The sequence below is a fragment of the Gobius niger genome, assembly GCF_951799975.1.
Source record: "Gobius niger genome assembly, chromosome: 1".
Lineage (NCBI taxonomy): Eukaryota > Metazoa > Chordata > Actinopteri > Gobiiformes > Gobiidae > Gobius > Gobius niger.
Window position 1 is genome coordinate 34,334,300 of NC_136852.1, and position 21,407 is coordinate 34,355,706.

General features: G+C 44.8%; 1 protein-coding gene across 1 annotated transcript; it reads left to right on the forward strand.

Annotated features, from left to right (window-relative positions):
• Window positions 1–10,876: 10,876 nt before the first annotated feature.
• Window positions 10,877–20,656, forward strand: kcnk6 (potassium channel, subfamily K, member 6; the record flags this gene model as incomplete). The annotated part of the gene is made up of 3 exons (XM_079560096.1): window positions 10,877–11,192; window positions 16,685–17,077; window positions 20,365–20,656. The coding sequence occupies 3 exons, from the start codon at window positions 10,877–10,879 to the stop codon at window positions 20,583–20,585; spliced, it is 930 nt and encodes a 309-aa protein (XP_079416222.1). The 3' UTR covers window positions 20,586–20,656.
• Between the last annotated feature and the right edge of the window lie 751 nt (window positions 20,657–21,407).

The following is a 21,407-nucleotide window of genomic DNA, read 5'->3' on the forward strand; positions in this document are numbered from 1 at the left end:
AATAAACCACATAAGCCAGACTCAACTTTTCCTTTCTTGAGAGCTGTGGTGCATTATGGGTGAATTTTGGCTGGTGCAAGGCAGTAAAGATGACACTGGTGTATCCTCAGGAAATGAACCACATGCTAACACCAAAGGCAGGACACAAGCCTCTGGGGGACATGAACATGGGAACAGCACTTGGGCTGCGAGTGATGACGTGGACGTCTGACCACGCCCACATCAGACCAGGGCGAGGCTTTGGGAAACCATCAGCAGTGCTTCATTTAAGTACGGATAATGCCCGACAAAGTGTCCATTATCAGAAATAACTTGACGACGCGGAAGCGTGAACTGGTTTCTACCGCGGAGTCCATTTATTGACACACCTCAGAGTCCCCCCCCCCCAACATGAAATTGTTCATTGGGGCCTGTTTGCTTTTTTTAGTCTTGGGCAGGAGCTATTTCACTTTTTAATCTGTTTTACCTGCGGCTAGTTCTAGCTCAGTTGTTTATCGTTATGGAAATAGCTGCAGTGGAGTGATTTCAAAGTTGGTGTAGTATAAGTATAGTGTAAGGGTTAAACAACGAGGAGCCGTGCATTAGCTAAGGGATAATGCAGCCTCCGCGTCGTCCAGTTATTCGGAGTGCATTATCCCGCTTATACCAGGGGCCCGTGAACTGAAACTGTTCATTGGGGCCTGTTTGCTTATTTTTTTAAGTCCTGGGCAGGAGTTATTTCACTTTTGAATCAGTTTTACCTGAAACTAGATCCAGCGCAATTGTTTATCTTTACTAGAACAGCTGCAGTGGAGTGATATAGAATGTGATTGAACTGTTAGTTAACTGTTGCCGGGCTCTAGGTGTACATTATGTAAGAGATAATGTACACCTTTTTTTGGTCCATAGTATGGCAAAATGTCTAGCAGACAGGTATTTGAAGCTGCTGGTGCCTCTGGAGTCTCCCGAACATCAAGGTGTAGGACCCTCCAGAGGCTGCAGTTGTGCATAAACCTTCTCTCCGGCCTCCCCTAAACTGTTATTGAAGCTGATGAACAGAAACGGCTGCAGTGGCTCAGAAATACATGAAGAGTAACCCTGGATGGTCAGATGGATGGAGTAGTGGAGAGTTGGTGAATGGCCACAATGTCCCAACAAGGCTGTGACGTCAGTAAGGAGGGGGCGGAGTCATGTTTTGGCCAGAATCAAGGTGAGAGAGCTGGTCGGCCCCTTTAGGATCCCTGAAGGTGTGAAAATGACCTCTGAAAAATATGCTTCCCTGAACAAAATCCTCTTCATCATGACAACGCACCATGTCCTGCTGTAAAGAAAACCTCTGCATCACTGGCTGCTATGGGCAGAAAAGGAGAGAAACTCATGATGTGGACCCCCTCCTCCCCTGACTTCAACCCTATTGAGAACCTTTGGAGCCTCAACAAGAAAAACTTCTATGAGGGTGGGAGGCAGTTTTCATCCAAACAGCAGCTCTGGGAGGCTATTCTAACATCCTGCAAAGAAATCCAAGCAGAAACTGTCCAAAAACTCACAAGTTTTATGGATTTAAGAATTTAGAAGCTGCTATCACACAAGGGCTCCTATGGTAAAATATAACTTCACCTGTGTTTTTGATTGAAATAGCTTTTGATTTCAGTAAATATGACCTCCTAATGCTACAAATTCAACAAATGATCATTTTCAGTTAATTACAAGCTTTGTATTTGGAACAGTAGTTTTTTAGTGTTTTACTATATTTATTTTTGAAAAAAATACTGTTATCACTGGGAGATTTTTTTAACAACATTTAAATGATCCTCAACCAGTTTAAGACTTGAAAGTTATGCTGACTCTCATTTGAGTTGACAGTTTAGAAAATCTGAGAAAAATGTCATTTGCAAATTAATTTGGAACACGGTGTATGTAGGTCTGAAAATAGACAAATAGAAACAGTGCCTTAACCATTTTCAATAGGACAACTAGGGATGGGCGTCTTGAACCGGGGATTCGACACCGTGTTGAGGCCTCATGGCCCCTGCGTTTCAAAACACAGTTCACCTTGGGCAAACCACAGGGCTTTGCAAACCTCTCTTCATGTTTGTGTTTTAGTCACACATGTGAGTGCGCTCACATGGCGTAGTCAGAAAAGCTGCTGCGCTTGTAAATACTGCTCACCTGAGTAGCCTGGGCTCGAGTCCCAGCTCTGACAGATTGCTAAATGTAATGTTAAAATAATTGTTAATGCTAACATGTCTTTTATAAAAATAGATTAGCAAAAAGAAGTAGGCTATAGAGTTTGAGGAGAAACATAGAACATGTGACAGTTGCTTCATTGATTTAATTTTCGACAACACACAACCACAATAAGAACAATAACACATTATTTCACATTTGAATGGCAAAGAAAATCAAACAGTATGTGGTTTTATTTCACTCACAGTCGAATGAATCCTGAAACTCTGTAAATGTGGTTGTAATGACACTTTGCCACTAGATGTCCCTGTGGAGTGAACTGTGATTCAAGGAGGCGCAATCGCTTCAACTGCTTTGGAGTTTCATGAAGCTTCACTTTGCCCATCCCTATGGAAAGCTCATATTTTATTAACAGTATCCTAACCTAGCTGCTTGCTCTCCTCTACCTCCCATTCATCAAAAGTTTTGATTTGGCCAAAAATGATGAAATTAAGAACAAAATCCATCAAATCTGTTCCTGTCAGTCACTCGTCGACTCAGCCAACTTGTCAACTAATGTTAGCTAGTAAGTGTTCATCTGATTTAGCTGTGTTAGGCCCGCAGAATGTCCACACTACTCCTTACATAGTGTACTACAGAGTGGATACGCCAATTTTTGGGGGGTGTCCGAATGTCCAGACAAAAAAAAGTAGCGCACTCAAAATTTCCCACAATGCATTCTGAAAAGTAGTGAGCACTAAACGGGTCAATATAGACCGCAATGCTGAGACAGGTCTTTGAACTAAACACAGCATGACTGAATGAAATCATCTGTTTCAATCGTGTGCTGCGTATTTCTCATGAATAAACGAATATAAACGGCTACGGTGAAAAGATGCTATCGTTAGCTGCTTACCTTTACCTCGAGCTGTCAAATGAGCCTCCTCTCTCGGACAAAAAGGCAATAATCCTCTTTTTCATCATTCATGTAAAATCCATGTGAAATAAAACGTATCTGATTCATATTGATCCATAAATATTCCACTGTCTCTTGAGTTTGGTTGGTCTTTATCGCAGAAACACATTTGGAGTTTAGCAAACTTTTGGCAGAGGTAGTGGACTCATTCTGCTGACACCGTGCTGACCTTCTTTCTTCTTCTTCTTGTACTTTCTGGCAAGCTGTACGCTGGAGTGCGCAATGCTACCCTTCACAGTTGTTACTACTCTGTGATCTCCCTAAAGTATCTGTATCCTGCTACTTTAGCCATCCCAAAGTAAAGTATAGGCATTTATATGATATGTTGTACCTCTTCCGCTATGGAGCACTCATTTTTGTGAGAAATAAAAAAATGTATAAAAAAAAGTATATAAAAGTATTTTCTGGGGGTATTTTCCAAACGCGGAAGACAAGACGTTTCGATTCAGTTAACTCCGCCCCCTCTCTCCGAGCGGATCTGCCCATGCATTATTAGCAGTAAGATAAATATAAATATCACAGAAATAAGTGAAGTTACTTCACAATACAGTTATAAGGAGTTGAAATCTGCAACACAGCTTCATAAATGGCTAACACACAAGCTAGCACACACGCTAACACACAAGCTAGCACACACGCTAACACACAAGCTAACACGCGTTTTGACTCACCACCGCTCTGTCCTGGCCTCTCCATCACATTGGTGACTCGCGTTGGTTGTAAAAGTGAATCCACTTTGATTCTGGTGAAGGTTCACCAAACATCCATCAGAGACAGTCACAGAAAAACACTATTTTGGTGATAGTCGCCAAATCCCAGAAAGAAATTCCAACTTCTGGCGAGTGTCCTCTTCTTTAGGGAGGTTGAAAAAAGTCCTGCACCTCTCGTAGCCAAACGCGCTTTTCTCAGCGACATTATCGTTAGGAAAGACTAAAGAACAGGTGTGTCCAGAATAGTTTAGAAAGAGCTCCTTCTTCACATACTTCAGTGCAAACATGACATCTGTTCAGGCACTCAGAGGGCAGGGTTGCCAGGTATGGGCAGCCAAACCCGCCCAAAAATATCTGAAAACCGCGGACATATGGCGCGGCTAGAATTTTCAATATTGTTTACTAGTTAACAGAGCCCATGTGCTCCTACCATGATGAGAAACCGCCCCTTCCTCCCTCCCTTATTGAAAAAGCAGCTTACAGAGCCTTGGATTTGCCTTCGAAATAGTGATTTTGATCAAATCAACATTGATTACAGCAAGGCAAAAAAACGCGGACAGTTTTGTTCACCCGCGGAATGGCTTTAAAAACCGCCCTGTCAGAGGGTGCGTTTGTTTTCAGTCCTGACCTGGAAGAGCTTCCTTTTTTAATTTTTAATTATTTTTTTTAAAGCTGTTTTATAAATTAAAATCAGGCATTACATTACAGAAGTTGTGCTCTTCCTGTTTGACACTATGACGTAAAAAACGTCAGAGTGTCACAGGTCAGTGGTTTCCAGCAGAGGGCGGAGCAGATGCTCAGAGAGCAGGATTCAGGAGGATTTCTGAGAACTGTGTGGATGAAGCCACAAACCACTCTGGGGTGTTTTTGGTAAGGAAGTAGCAAAACAACATGGCTAAAAGCTCCAAAAAGTTGATTTTGCATGATATAGGACCTTTAAAGGGACTATACAGAGTTCAAACATGTTAAAATGATGTATTTTCATCCCCCTACATGTTCCTCCATGTCCTAATGTGTAGAATGAGCTCAGACCTGGTCACCACAACTGCCTCTAAAATCCTGCACTGTCACTTAGAAAGGTGTTAATTCGGGTCTGACATGCCGTCATGCACGAGCTTAATATAGAAACTGCAGTTACGCATAAGACCTGAGGCGGCAGTAGTGAGTATAAGAATTTAAGAAAGGAATTTTAAAACTCCCAAACGCAGCTTCCCTCCCTCCAAAAATCAAAATTATCCCCAGTAACATCACCCATATTCAAAAATCTTTTCGCCGCATTCAGAACCACCTTCACACGCTCTGACTTTTCCTGCAAATCCACACAGTTTACAACAACTGCCATGAAAGCAATGAAATTTCTCTTCTCCGGCCACACATTCTTCTCCACTGACGGGGGATTATTCAGATCTGGCTGTTTTTGCTCTTTTTACAGCCTCAGCATATGACATCCGATTCTCCGACCTCACCGACCCACTTCCCTCTCCAATTTGCTCTTAGGACAGTCAAAAGCTCCCGCTCGATGTTTCCCTGAACAGTGCAAACACTTTGGCTCCACTGCGTCTCATTCTTCCAAACCTCACAAACTTTGGCACTCCCCTTAAACTCCTGACAGAAATAGCACGTCAATGGGGCTCTAACAAAAGGTCTCACATAGTCACAAACACAGTCAACACATATGTTCTCAGGTAAGTTTCCAACAAATGACAAGCAAACAGAAGTGCTGTCTTCCCCATCATCATTTCCTCGAAACCGCAACATTCTCTGGGCTTCGTACACTCCAGGCACATTCAAAAAAATCATTGCAATCAACAATAACAGGAACACCACTAACCAGTCCTTTATAAGTAGACCTCTCGTCAAGTGGAAAACACTTTACACAGAAATCCTTCACAAAATTCAGAATCTTCAAAGCTTGATCTCTTTGCTTCTCAGATATACAGTCAATGATGACCATCCCAGACCTTGTGATTTTAACAGACCTGACCCTACCCTAGAAACTAGAACTAGAAAAGAGTCCTCATTATTATTACTGATTTCCTTCTTCCTTTTTTTGTTTGCCATTTCTCTAGCCTCAAACGCAGTCAAATAATTTCCAGATTTGCGCTTTGTGTCCAAACTGACCGGATGCATGGCCCTCAGCGACATCTCTCCGGCTCTCCGACCTACTTTCTGCAAGCCGAAGTGATTATTGTACTTTTTTTGTTATGATGATAGGTTGATGGTTTTACTGACCTCAAGACCCACCCTGTTACCCAGTGCGCACTCATTGAGCCCCCTGCCTCTCCTTTACCTGGTGGACTATTCATTCAGAGCTGCTTGATCTCCATTCCACACCATGCTCCTTACAAGGTTCCAGTTATTGTGCAAATGAGTCTGAGCAAGACGTCCTGATTCCTCCCCTGGAATCAACCATGCAGTTTGACTTTGGTGATTCTCCCTTGTCGTCTGAGTGGAAGGAACACATTACAGCTAAACTGAACAGTATGCCAGAGGTGTTCTCACAGCATAGTATAGACTTTGGCTGCACCGACAAAGTCCAGCATCAGATTAGGTCACATGATGCGGCTCCTTTCAAACACCGTGCTCGACCAGTACTTCCCAAAGACATCGAGGTAGTCCACAAGCACTTGGGTGACCTCCTTGAAGCTGATGTGGTCCGTGAATCCCTATCGCCTTTTTCCTCCCCGATGGTCATCGTTTGAAAGAAAAATTGAGACGTTTGACTGTGCATAGTTTCCCTCACCTGAGCTGTAGCTCTCTGCAGTTCATCCAGGGTCATCATAGGCTTCTTGGTAACAGCTCTGGTCAGTGCTGTCCTTTTTCGGTCAGTAAGTTTAGGAGGACGGCCGGGTCTTGGTAGGTTTGCAGTGATGTCAGACTCTTTCCATTCCTGGATGGTTTATTTAACTGTACTTTGAGAGATGTTCAAAGCTTTTGAAATGTTTTTATAACCTAACCCAGCTTTATTCTTCTCAATAACCTTATCCTGGACCTGTCTGGTGTGTTCTTGGACTTCATGATGCTTCTGCTCCTCAATAGTCTCTTAACAGACCTCTGAGACCATCACAGAGCAGCTGTATTTGAGCTGACATTAGTGATGTGACCATTCAGAAATCATCATTCAACTTCTGAAGGCAGTTGTTTGCACTAAAAGGAAAAGGGGGGCCGGGACTCACGCACATCCCACATTTCAGTGTTTTTATTTATAAAAAAAGATCTAAATCATGTATAAATTTCCTTTCACTTCACGATTGTGTGTCATTTAGTGTGTGTCTTTCACATAAAATTTTAATTAATTATATTTATGTTTATTGTCCATAGCATGGCAAAATGTCGAAAAGTTAAAGGGGAGCCGATACTTACCCACTGTATGTAGAATGAGGGGTTAGGGACGAGGGTGGACATTCAGACTCAGATTTAACTACAGAGATAGAGCCTAAGCGATCAGAACAATCTCTGTGCTGAAGCATGGACCTGTTTTGGTAAATAAGAGAAGCTACAGAATGATGTGGAGAGAGTCAAGTGATCCGGCGGAGGACAAAGGGGAGCATTGTCCGCCTCAGATCCCCACAGAGTGCCGCGACAGGCCGAACCCAGGCATGTGCTTCAGCAGAAGGACTACGCAGATGACACTGCTCCCCCAAGTCATGACTGTGTTCAAGTCCAATAGTTAGATTGTCCAATGAAGCAAAATATCGAATGGGGACAGTGATACAGTGAATGCTAACCACTGAACCCTGGGAATGAATGGAGAAAAGTATGCTAATATGCCTGAACATTTCATCCTAAGAAATTAGATCCTAGACTTCGAAGTAATAAACCAATCACAAACAATGAGTGTATCACTTTCTGCAATTAAATCAATGAAAACGTTGCTCCTGGTTTTGCATTGGTTGCTATAAGGGTTAGCCTCGCCACAAGATGGCCGCCTCATTTGCCATGTCAACGGGCCTCATGTCCTTCCTAGGATTTATTAAATATCTTTGGGTTTAACTTGATAACTCCAATAACAATTTCAAGCTATAGCGCCTCCTAGAGTGGCTGTAAAGCAAATGACCCTATTTATTAGAGCACTTTTTGTGATTGAATGATTTTTTTTTTAACTCTTTACGTCTCACCTTTTTAATCTTTAATTATTTGATGTTGGGCAAATTTGATTGTGATTGTATTACGTTTAGGGTGTGGTCATTGAGACTCAAAGAGCCATTCACTAACAAGAGCCCTGCCATGACACCCGGAGCCTTTAAAGAATTACTGACAGTGAGTGAGACTGTGTGGGAGCTCTGTCTCCGGCGTGTGTCCAGCTCTTCAGGACCCTCTCGGAGCAGAAGTACCAGCCCTGAAGTTAAGACAGAGAGAGAGATTCATTTGAAACTTTTGCTGTAGATTACTGACGAAAATATGAGACGAAAATGAATAGCAAGTTTTCTGTCATTTTATGTTTTCATATGAAAATAAGGTTTTATGCCTAAAAATGACACAAATTACCTATATTTTAGTGAAAAAAAGGATTGAGCCAGATTGAAACTTACAGTTTTAGTCTTGATATATTCGTTGCAAATACCTTTTCAGAGGGATTTTGGATATCTTGTTAAGTTTTTTAAAATAAGATTACGTTTATTAGTGGATCATATTAGGAATTAGATATTCAAAAATCCCTTTGACGATGGAGAAACATTGAATCAGAGCAATAATTAAACATGTTATTGCGAAGATTAAAGTGGCCCATCCACAACTACCACAAAAGAATCCAAGCTGTCATTGATGTTAAAGGGACAAGACACAGAATGAAGAACTGGGGTGTGTAAACTTTTGATCAGGGTCATTTTTGGTACTTTCAATTGGCTTTATTATTTAAAACGAGTAAACTCAGTGTTATCTTTCATATTCTCTGAAAAATTGCCTAAAAAAATCATAAATTTTGCCATGGCATGCACATTTTTTTAGCAACTGTAAAACAAATATCGGTATTTAACAAACAAATAAACTTGCTTTTAGGAGTGTTATCCCTCCCACGTTCGTTTTTCATGCTCCTGAAGCTGATGTGCTCCTTCAGAATGTGATGGAGTATGAACAGTCAGCTGTTTGTTTGTTTGTTTGTTTGTTTGTTTGTTTGTATGTATGTATGTTTGTTTGTATGTTTGTTTGTTTGTTTGTTTGTTTGTTTGTTTGTTTGTTTGTTTGTTTGTTTGTATGTATGTTTGTTTGTATGTTTGTTTGTTTGTTTGTTTGTTTGTTTGTTTGTATGTTTGTTTGTTTGTTTGTTTGTTTGTATGTATGTTTGTTTGTATGTTTGTTTGTTTGTTTGTATGTTTGTTTGTATGTTTGTTTGTTTGTTTGTTTGTTTGTATGTTTGTTTGTTTGTTTGTTTGTATGTATGTTTGTTTGCATGTTTGTTTGTTTGTATGTTTGTTTGTTTGTTTGTTTGTTTGTTTGTTTGTTTGTATGTATGTATGTTTGTTTGTATGTTTGTTTGTTTGTTTGTTTGTTTGTTTGTATGTATGTTTGTTTGTATGTTTGTTTGTTTGTTTGTATGTTTGTTTGTATGTTTGTTTGTTTGTTTGTTTGTTTGTTTGTATGTTTGTTTGTTTGTTTGTTTGTTTGTTTGTTTGTTTGTATGTATGTTTGTTTGTTTGTATGTTTGTTTGTATGTATGTTTGTTTGTATGTTTGTTTGTTTGTTTGTATGTTTGTTTGTTTGTTTGTTTGTATGTATGTTTGTTTGTATGTTTGTTTGTATGTTTGTTTGTTTGTTTGTTTGTTTGTTTGTATGTATGTATGTATGTTTGTTTGTTTGTATGTTTGTTTGTTTGTTTGTATGTTTGTTTGTATGTTTGTTTGTTTGTATGTTTGTTTGTTTGTTTGTTTGTTTGTTTGTATGTATGTTTGTTTGTATGTTTGTTTGTATGTTTGTTTGTATGTTTGTTTGTTTGTTTGTTTGTTTGTATGTTTGTTTGTATGTTTGTTTGTTTGTTTGTATGTTTGTTTGTTTGTTTGTTTGTTTGTATGTATGTTTGTTTGTATGTATGTTTGTTTGTATGTTTGTTTGTATGTTTGTTTGTTTGTTTGTTTGTTTGTTTGTATGTTTGTTTGTATGTTTGTTTGTTTGTATGTTTGTTTGTATGTTTGTTTGTTTGTTTGTTTGTATGTTTGTTTGTATGTTTGTTTGTTTGTTTGTTTGTTTGTATGTTTGTTTGTTTGTTTGTATGTTTGTTTGTATGTTTGTTTGTTTGTTTGTTTGTATGTTTGTTTGTATGTTTGTTTGTTTGTTTGTTTGTTTGTATGTTTGTTTGTTTGTTTGTATGTTTGTTTGTATGTTTGTTTGTTTGTTTGTTTGTTTGTATGTTTGTTTGTTTGTTTGTATGTTTGTTTGTATGTTTGTTTGTTTGTTTGTTTGTTTGTTTGTTTGTATGTATGTATGTATGTTTGTTTGTTTGTTTGTTTGTATGTATGTTTGTTTGTTTGTTTGTTTGTTTGTTTGTATGTATGTATGTATGTTTGTTTGTATGTTTGTTTGTTTGTTTGTTTGTTTGTTTGTTTGTTTGTTTGTTTGTTTGCTTGTTTGCTTGTTTGTTTGTATGTATGGGGGGTTGTGAATGATATGTTCAGATGTGAAATAAAATGAAATGAGGACAGACTTTGTTTGAACTCAGATATTTCTATAAGGCTTTCCTGAAACATGTCTGTAAACTAAACTGATTGTATCGGTTTTGTTTGTTTAAAGGTAAACAAACAGGGATCCTAATAAATGTGTCGTCATATAAATCAAAACAGAAATCTCATTACTTTGAGTAAAAAGTTTCTTTGCACCTCAGGGTTTATTTTTCCACAGTGTTCACTGTTACTGAGTAATTAGCTTCGGTTGGAATCAAATACAAATATTTGTGCTAATTGTTTTCCAAAATAGCGTAAGTCGGCTGTCCTCGGACACACCTCCAGAGGGGAGGACCAGCCCCTGAGCCGGTCTGAGCGCAGGTCTGAGCGCTTCAGTGAGCCTGGCACAGCGGTTGGGGCAGGTCGGTGTGACTCGGTGACGGTGAAGCACCATGCGCTCCGCGGGCAGGTCGTGGGTACTCCTGGCTGGCTTCATCGTGTTCTACATCATCTACTTGCTGTTCGGAGGCCTGGTGTTCTCCACCATCGAGCGGCCTGAGGAGGAGCGGCTGCGCCATGAGCTGGCCTCTCTGAAAGAGGACTTCCTGAACCGCAGCTGCTCCAGCGCCGCGGCCCTGGACCTGCTGCTGCTCCGCGTGCTCCAGGCGCACCGCTCCGGCGTGTCCGTGCTGCAGAACACCTCCCAGCCCTCCAATTGGGACTTGACCTCCTCTATGTTCTACGCCAACACGCTGGTCACCACCGTGGGTAAGTGCAGAGGACACACAGGGGGAGGCAGAGAAAGTCAGAGGGAACACGAGAGATATTTCATTCGTTTTTCTTTGTTATTGATGCAAAACAGCTGGGAGGCCCATTTCATGCAAGAGTAGTCCACAGATATTAGGCTGTCATTGTTTATGTAAATGTGCCTTTACTTGTCTTTCACTGGAAAAGTGGGACCAGGAGCGTAGGGGAGGAAGGCTGAAATGCCTGTAAGAGACCGGACAATCGTAGTCCTAATGAGTGGGCTCCATCATCAGACACCGGGGAGACACCGGGGAGACACCGGGCAGACACCGGGCAGACACCGGGCAGACACCGGGCAGACACCGGGCAGACACCGGGCAGACACCGGGCAGACACCGGGCAGACACCGGGCAGACACCTGGCCTTGTGGTCTTGACCGTGCAGCCTGAACTTGTATCAGGAGCGTCACTGGGCTCATTCAGTGGTTTCTATTTGCTACATAGGCGGTACATTAAGTGGTAAATGGTCACATTTATACAACACTTTTCTACCTTCATTGGGCTCAAGTGCTTTACATCAAGGAAAATATAGTCATACATTCATAAACCGGTGTCAGACTGGGAAGAAAACAAATGTATGAAAATATTACATTTAATCTAATTGATTTTTACATTAATTCAATACCCCTCCTGGAACTGCCACCTTAACGTGGTGGAGGGGTTTGAGCACCTGAATGATCCTGGAGCTCTGTCGTCGGGAGCTTCATGGACCCTGGTAGGGTCTCCCATGGCAAACAGGTCCTGGGTGACGGGTCAGACAAAGAGTGGTTCAGAAGCCCCTTATGAGAGACCAACAGGCCCGTGTTTGAACCATGAGGCCGTCCTTCTGTGGACCCACCACCTGCAGGAGGAGCCATAAGGGGCTGGTGTAATGTGATTTGGGCAACTCCAACAGCTGCCCCCACAACCTGGCAAAGGAAAAGTGGAAGAAAATGGATGGATGGATTAATCCAACATTGAACTAAAGCAAAGCTATAATTTAGTGACAAACTCCGAATTGCAACAGAGACATCAAAGTGTTTAGAGCTGTCCCTGAGCTCGTGTCTCTGTAACAGCTCCTGTCCCTGAGCTTGTGTCTCTGTAACAGCTCCTGTCCCTGAGCTCGTGTCTCTGTAACAGCTCCTGTCCCTGAGCTTGTGTCTCTGTAACAGCTCCTGTCCCTGAGCTCGTGTCTCTGTAACAGCTCCTGTCCCTGAGCTCGTGTCTCTGTAACAGCTCCTGTCCCTGAGCTCGTGTCTCTGTAACAGCTCCTGTCACTGAGCTCGTGTGTCTCTGTAACAGCTCCTGTCACTGAGCTCGTGTGTCTCTGTAACAGCTCCTGTCACTGAGCTCGTGTGTCTCTGTAACAGCTCCTGTCCCTGAGCTCGTGTCTCTGTAACAGCTCCTGTCCCTGAGCTCGTGTCTCTGTAACAGCTCCTGTCACTGAGCTCGTGTGTCTCTGTAACAGCTCCTGTCACTGAGCTCGTGTGTCTCTGTAACAGCTCCTGTCACTGAGCTCGTGTGTCTCTGTAACAGCTCCTGTCCCTGAGCTTGTGTGTCTCTGTAACAGCTCCTGTCCCTGAGCTCGTGTGTCTCTGTAACAGCTCCTGTCACTGAGCTCGTGTCTCTGTAACAGCTCCTGTCCCTGAGCTTGTGTGTCTCTGTAACAGCTCCTGTCCCTGAGCTCGTGTCTCTGTAACAGCTCCTGTCCCTGAGCTTGTGTGTCTCTGTAACAGCTCCTGTCACTGAGCTTGTGTCTCTGTAACAGCTCCTGTCACTGAGCTCGTGTCTCTGTAACAGCTCCTGTCACTGAGCTCGTGTCTCTGTAACAGCTCCTGTCACTGAGCTCGTGTGTCTCTGTAACAGCTCCTGTCACTGAGCTCGTGTCTCTGTAACAGCTCCTGTCACTGAGCTCGTGTGTCTCTGTAACAGCTCCTGTCCCTGAGCTCCTGTCTCTGTAACAGCTCCTGTCCCTGAGCTCGTGTGTCTCTGTAACAGCTCCTGTCCCTGAGCTCGTGTCTCTGTAACAGCTCCTGTCACTGAGCTCGTGTCTCTGTAACAGCTCCTGTCACTGAGCTCGTGTGTCTCTGTAACAGCTCCTGTCCCTGAGCTCGTGTCTCTGTAACAGCTCCTGTCCCTGAGCTCGTGTCTCTGTAACAGCTCCTGTCCCTGAGCTCGTGTCTCTGTAACAGCTCCTGTCCCTGAGCTCGTGTCTCTGTAACAGCTCCTGTCCCTGAGCTCGTGTCTCTGTAACAGCTCCTGTCCCTGAGCTCGTGTCTCTGTAACAGCTCCTGTCCCTGAGCTCGTGTCTCTGTAACAGCTCCTGTCCCTGAGCTCGTGTCTCTGTAACAGCTCCTGTCCCTGAGCTCGTGTCTCTGTAACAGCTCCTGTCCCTGAGCTCGTGTGTCTCTGTAACAGCTCCTGTCCCTGAGCTCGTGTGTCTCTGTAACAGCTCCTGTCCCTGAGCTCCTGTCTCTGTAACAGCTCCTGTCCCTGAGCTCCTGTCTCTGTAACAGCTCCTGTCCCTGAGCTCGTGTGTCTCTGTAACAGCTCCTGTCACTGAGCTCGTGTGTCTCTGTAACAGCTCCTGTCCCTGAGCTCGGGGGTCTCTGTAACAGCTCCTGTCACTGAGCTCGTGTCTCTGTAACAGCTCCTGTCCCTGAGCTCGGGGGTCTCTGTAACAGCTCCTGTCACTGAGCTCGTGTCTCTGTAACAGCTCCTGTCCCTGAGCTCGTGTGTCTCTGTAACAGCTCCTGTCACTGAGCTCGTGTCTCTGTAACAGCTCCTGTCCCTGAGCTCGGGGGTCTCTGTAACAGCTCCTGTCACTGAGCTCGTGTCTCTGTAACAGCTCCTGTCCCTGAGCTCGTGTGTCTCTGTAACAGCTCCTGTCACTGAGCTCGTGTGTCTCTGTAACAGCTCCTGTCCCTGAGCTCGTGTGTCTGTAACAGCTCCTGTCACTGAGCTCGTGTGTCTCTGGAACGAGAGAGAGAGAAAATAGCACAGACGGACGGAGGGTCTTTCATTGTGGAGTAAAAGTACTTGTCATAGCTTCACTGCAGCCACACCAGCCGTAAACCTTTCCTTTACTCTTTATTGAATCAGCTGCACAACAAAGAGGAGCAAGAGGATGGTGGTGGGAGGGGCTTACGGGACTTTGTGTGAAAACCAGGAAGTGAAACTACTGGATATTTGATTTCAGCTGTTATAGATCAATATTGCATTTTCTAACCAACAAAGTGTAAGATAATGATAAAAATATGTTTGAGATTATTACCAAGTACCTGCAAAAAAGCCGACTACACGCTCTTGAAGTAAAAGTTCAAGGAGGACATTAACCAAAATAGTGAGTAAAGGTTAAGCCAGTAAGCCTGAAGACAGACGCCAACGATTAGAGTTTCCCTTTTTATTGTATTGTTGTGTTCAGAATCAACTCTTTGATGATGAAGACAAAAATGTATCATACTTTAAATAATGAAATTAACAAGCATATTCTTTTTGTTTATATTGGTGAGATCCCCCCCCTCCTCAGACCTGCTGACGGCCTCTCTCACCTCCCTGTGACTGCACATTAGCACCTTCACGTTCTACAGCACAGGCCAACTTCTGTGGAAACCCACTGCATTAGCCTCGGACAACACGACAACGACGACTTTTTAACTGTGTCTTTACATTTTGCATCTTTTAAGCTATGGATGGTCTGGTGGAATGGGAACGTGACTGGGGGTTCAGATGTTCAGTGATTTATGGAGGGGTTATTGGGAGAGTACGCTCATTTACATTATTGGGTGCTGTTTTGGCTTTACGTTTGATATTGGAAGGATCAAGGATGTTTGACAGGGAGAGAAGGGGTCAACCAGCTGCTCTGCCTTAAAACAGCTCCATCAGGCCTGAATAAAGTGGGTGATCGATTACGGCTGTGTGGTGTACGGATCAGCAACTCCTTCATTAAAAAGGTTTGATGAAGTTTTTGCAGATAAGGATAAGTGGGATTTAGGAGAGTATAAGAACTGGGGCTGCCCAGGGCACGTGTCCATCAGCTGCTGACTGCTTATTTGGACATTACATTTGTTTTTGTTTCTGTTGAGGTCTCGGGAAAGGCCAAATCGAGCGCCGCAGCAGCTCTGCTTCAGGTCCTGACTGTGCCAGGTCCAGACGCGCTGAGGAGCAGGGACGCCTCGGCCAAAGCCACACTGAGAGCCACACCTGGAGAATCGAGCACACAAGACCTGACCGTGCGGGTCAAAGCTGGGTTTACACTCAGAACATGAACAGCCTGATGTAACATCGCCAAAATGTTAGCTTCCATAGGAATTTCAATATGTTAGGCAGGCATTCGAACATCTCCCAGAAAGTACAGAGGACAGGACACTCTAAAGGTTACAAGAAAAATCACAATTGGTATGACCGAAAAACACTCACCGAATGAAGACGGAGACATGTCAAAAAGTCATCAAACAGGAAAAAGCTAAGACTAAAACACAGAAACTCTTCTTGAGTCTACATTCTGGACTAATTCACTGGTCTACAATAAACCCCCCCAAAATCTGTCCAGTTTTTGAGGTTTTATACTACTCCAAGTACGTATCAGGACATTCATGTTTACAGATTACAGTTTGTTTATTCATTGGTCCAAGTTTGACGTAGCGTTGCCGACGATAGTTGGTAAAAATGTTGCTCGGATGATGACATCACAATCTGGACACATGTGGGGACAGTTTACCAGCAGTGGACAGAAGTTGCCCCGTACTGATGACCTTCAACACATATTCCTCCTTGGTCAGTCTCTCTGGAGCCGGCGGATTTGCAATCTATAGTGTCAATTCTCAAGAGTTCCACAGTTTGGATGTTTGGTGCCGTCCTGTGAGGTTTCTCCTGTTGTGATATTGGCCTATTCAAACAGTAGACATGGCTATACAGCTATTGTCCAGCTCTGAGCAGTGCATGCTGTCCGTGGTCACACAAGAGAAACGCCTCCGTGTGCCACGGAGAGAATGACTGTGGCTCTCAACTGGTGTGGCTTCGGGACCCACCTTCTACGCATCATGACCCGCGACCTAAAAACAATATTCATTTCAACTTTTTCCCGGGTTCGATTCCCACCTGGACACGGGGCCTTTCTTTAGAGTTTGCATGTTCCTGGTGCTACCACTAAAAACATGTACAATAGGTGAATCCTCCATCCAGGTGATTGTGACCCTCAGCCTCACTCCTCATCTAGGGATGGGTCCCTGGCTGCGGAACTGCTCCTTAAGGGTCGCCCCAGTGGCATGGAAGGATGGGTCAAATGCAGAGGATAAAATTCCCTACAGGGACAATAAAGTATATACCTTTACCTAACCTTAACTTCTTTGCAGAGTTCTGTCCATTTTGTTTTTTTCTATATGAAACATTTGGCACTGGCCGCAGTGTATTTATCTCCTGCAGGTGTACCTGTGTACTTGTCAGAGCCAGCGACTGAACTGTTGGTCTCCACAGGGTACGGCCACAGCACGCCTCTGTCCGACCTGGGGAAGGCCTTCTCCATCGTGTACGCTCTCCTGGGAGTACCCTTCACCATGCTGGTGCTCACGGCCTGTGTGCAGAAGCTGCTGTTCCCTCTGGTGGTGGGTCCAGTGGGGCTGCTCCATCGCTACGGCCTGGAGCCCAGAGCAGCCTGTGCGCTGCACCTGTTGCTGCTCCTCCTGCTGTTGGTGCTTTGTTTCTTCGTGGCCCCTGCGGCGCTCTTCAGCTGGCTGGAGGGCACCTGGTCCTTTCTGGATGGAATCTACTTCTGCTTCATCTCCCTGTGCACCATTGGACTGGGGGACTATGTGCCTGCGCTGCAGCCTGGGCAGAAGAACAAGCCCCTGTACCAGGTGTCTGTGATGGGTGAGTGTCTGGTGTCTTTTTACTGCCCATTTGGGTCAAAAATGTCCAAATTTCTTTATTTGCATAATAATATTCACATACTTGGCGTTGTTTTTGATATTTGTGAGTAAACGTTGTTGTGCATTTTGGAACATAGAAACAGAGACCATTAGGTGTGAGCGATCAAAAAGAGCACATTACTGTGGGCGGAGCCGACAGTGAACCAGAAAGGTAATCCCATCAGGTGCAGTTTTCCCAGGAGGAGTGCTCGGTGCTCGATGTGCCACGCTGATGCTAACAGCACGTTAGCCAACTTAAAGCTGCCCATAGACACAGACGCTGTCTGATCTGCCTTTGATAGGGTTTGTTTGCTGTGAGATTTCAAACAAATAAGAAATACTTTTGCCTAGTTTCAAAATGTTCCACTACATTACAATTGAAAAAATGATCCTTCCAAACCTGCTACTCCTCTGCTGTTGCGCTGTAAAAATGGGGGTCAGTGCAGGCCATGGCCGTCATGTGAGAGGGTCATGTGACTTGCATAGCACTGTGAAATACAGCACAAACACCACAGCTCTTCATCTGATCAGGAATCCAGGCCAGGACCCCAATCAGACTCATGTTTGGAAGATAACATACGAGTCACTTTTCAGTGCCAAATCTAATGGCGTTACTCAAATGGCAGCCCAGTGTCTTTCACCGTTTATCCATTTTCTTCCACTTTATCCGGGGCCGGTCGCGGAGGCAGCAGTCTGAGCAGAGATGCCCAGACTTCCCGATCCACATACACCTCCTCCAGCTTTTTTATCATGTGGTACTATTTCAAGCGTATACGTGTGTAGTATACGTGTGCACATGCAGCGATCTCAGCAGGCTGTGTGTGCACAGACCAGGACCCGCTGAGAGGATTAGCAGCTCCTGCTTCTGACTGGGTCGGTCATAGCAAGGAAAAATCCATGAAATACTTATTTGTCATGCGACCTCGTGCTGGTTCAAGATGGGGGAGGGAGGTTTGTTTGTTTGTTTTTTAGCAGGGACCAGGAGCAACACACCCATTGATCAGGAATCTCTGCCATTGATCATTTACCACTTGTTCATCCCGTCCGTGTACATGATCATTAATATAAGAAGTACCCAGAAATCCCATAAAACGTGGCAGGAAAGCAAGCACTAAGAACATCTTTAACTTAAAGAGACTTAAAGGGAAAACTAAGTATTGTCCTCCCTAAATGTTCCAGCCATGTCCTAATGTGTAGAATGAGCTCAGACCTGTTCACCACAACTGCCTCTAAAATCCTGCACTGTCACTTCGGTTCTGAAGTGCCGTCATGCACAAGCTTAATATAGAAGCTGCAGTTACGCATAAGACCTGAGGTGGCAGTAGTGAGTATGAAAATGACCAACTTGCATCTAGTCTCTTTAATGTTACGCTACTGTGGTTCATAGCGCAGACTGTAGCGCAGGCTGTAGCGCAGGCTGTAGCGCAGGCTGTAGCGCAGGCTGTAGCGCAGGCTGTAGCGCAGGCTGTAGCGCAGGCTGTAGCGCAGGCTGTAGCGCAGGCTGTAGCGCAGACGAGTGTCGCAGACGAGTGTGCAGGACAGGGGGTGGACATACTCACTTTGCGATGTGGTGGTGCTGCCCCCTCCCCATGCTTTCCCCAGACCTGCGGGACGCGGTGGTTTGCAAGGGGGGATTGTCCTGTAAACGCTTAATAGTATGCACGATGCAGCGCGCTATGTTTGATAAAGATGAAAGAAATAAAAGTGTCCCTCTGCTGCTGCAGCCACTCACTGCAGATCCAAGACGAGCGGGCGGGGAAGAGAGGCAGTCCTGACGCTGTGGCCCTCTGGCTCTCTGGTGCTCTGCTGTGGCTCTCTGGTGCTCTGCTGTGGCTCTCTGGTGCTCTGCTGTGACTCTCTGGTGCTCTGCTGTGGCTCTCTGGTGCTCTGCTGTGACTCTCTGGCGCTCTGCTGTGGCTCTCTGGTGCTCTGCTGTGACTCTCTGGTGCTCTGCTGTGACTCTCTGGTGCTCTGCTGTGGCTCTCTGGCGCTCTGCTTTGGCTTTCTGGTGCTCTACTGTGGCTTTCTGGCTCTCTGGTGCTCTGCTGTGGCTTTCTGGTGCTCTGCTGTGGCTTTCTGGTGCTCTGCTGTGGCTCTCTGGCGCTCTGCTGTGGCTTTCTGGCGCTCTGCTGTGGCTTTCTGGTGCTCTGCTGTGGCTTTCTGGTGCTCTGCTGTGGCTCTCTGGTGCTCTGCTGTGGCTTTCTGGCGCTCTGCTGTGGCTTTCTGGTGCTCTGCTGTGGCTTTCTGGTGCTCTGCTGTGGCTCTCTGGTGCTCTGCTGTGGCTTTCTGGTGCTCTGCTGTGGCTCTCTAGTGCTCTGCTGTGGCTCTCTGGCTCTCTGGTGCTCTGCTGTGGCTTTCTGGTGCTCTGCTGTGGCTTTCTGGTGCTCTGCTGTGGCTTTCTGGTGCTCTGCTGTGGCTTTCTGGTGCTCTGCTGTGGCTTTCTGGTGCTCTGCTGTGGCTTTCTGGTGCTCTGCTGTGGCTCTCTGGTGCTCTGCTGTGGCTCTCTGGTGCTCTGCTGTGGCTCTCTGGTGCTCTGCTGTGGCTCTCTGGTGCTCTGCTGTGGCTCTCTGGTGCTCTGCTGTGGCTTTCTGGTGCTCTGCTCTGGCTCTCTGGTGCTCTGCTGTGGCTCTCTGGTGCTCTGCTGTGGCTCTCTGCTGTGGCTCTCTGGTGCTCTGCTGTGGTGCTTTGACGCTCTAGCACTACTAATATGGCCAATGTGTGACCTCATATTCATAACCCCAGGGCAGGAGCCAGACTGATACAGTGAGCACATGGTACATGAGCAGCAGCTTCACTCGTTTGGGGAGAGGATGAACTTACGGAGCAGCATTTGCTGCTGATTTGATCAATTTCACCACAAATGTTTTTAAAATGTTGTTTTCTGTTCCGTTCTTGATTAGTATCTATTTATTCGAAAGCATTTTCAGTCAGATTGAAACAGATCGGCGGGAGCAGCACAAGATGAATCCTCACATGTTTGTGAATGAAACAAACACTGAGAGAATTCAGCTGCAGGTGAGATTACAAGTGACGAATGATAAATGTTCTGCTTTTAGCCGCTCAGCTGTCGAGGATAGAAATAAGAATTTGGTGAATTGTGATACTTAGATATACTACACATATATTTTATATAATATGTCTTTGGTCCATTGTTAGCAGAATGTATTTGTGTGTCTTGTATTTGTTTGGAGTGGCAGTGGTAGGAACTGTTGTGGGTCTCCCTCTCACCTCAGTGCTCTCCTCCTGCAGTCTACCTGTTCCTGGGCCTCATGGTGATGTTCCTCCTGCTCCGGGCGGTCCACAAGATGGCCGATGTGCACGGTTTGACCCGGCTCCTGCAGCTGCCCCGCTGTGAGGAGGCCAGCCCAGAAGACGATCACCATCCCATCCGTGAGCCCGGAGACAAGTCCCCAACGCAGCCTCTGCAGCCCGCCTCCCAGACCACCTACAACACCATCAACAAGGGCTGACCGCCGGCGCCCTCTGCTGGACTCGCCACGCACAACAACGGCTTTCAAAATATCAGTATGGAAAGGATGAATGGGAACTGGACGTGTGGGGCTGTGGGACGTGGAGCCGATATCAGGGGTCGTGTTTTCTCTCTGACTGTTTGAACACTGTCTGACTGTGGGTTCATCACTTTCACAAATGGCTGTTTTTGTTTTGGTCCATAGTCACTGTTGCTTTTGAATAAAACACTTTTTAAAGGGATACTTCAGTACCATGTGAAGATGTATTTCAGTGTAACGGTGCGAGATGTGATGAGACACATGACCCAAGATGACCTGCCATATCCGGAGATTGTTCTATGGTGATTTGAAGTGGATGTTAGACCATCCGATACCGATCTAAGTCAAATGTTTTCCTTCAAATGTGTACAAAGAAAACTGTCGTGTCCAAAGTTGATAAAACAATCTCTATTTGACGCTGACGTGATAAGACTGAAAAGTGCATTAACAGAAAATGTAACAAAGTGCTGTAACTGTTGCTGGAAAAGGAGCAGGATAAAAAAACCTCTAAACACAAGCATTGAAAGTATTGAGATACTTGATGAAGTTTTTATACTTCTGATATTTTGTCCCAGCCCTAGTGGACATATCCTAGAAGTGGCTTAAAAACCTGATTTTGGACATTCTGCTTTGATGTTTATTATGGGGCCTTATTTTGAGGGTCCCAACACACATGGCACAGGTCCAGACCATGGACCACGGGCTGTCACTGCATCAGATTAGTTGTAATATGAAAGTGATTTAGGCCTACATCTTTTTATCTACTGTAGTTACAAACATGTA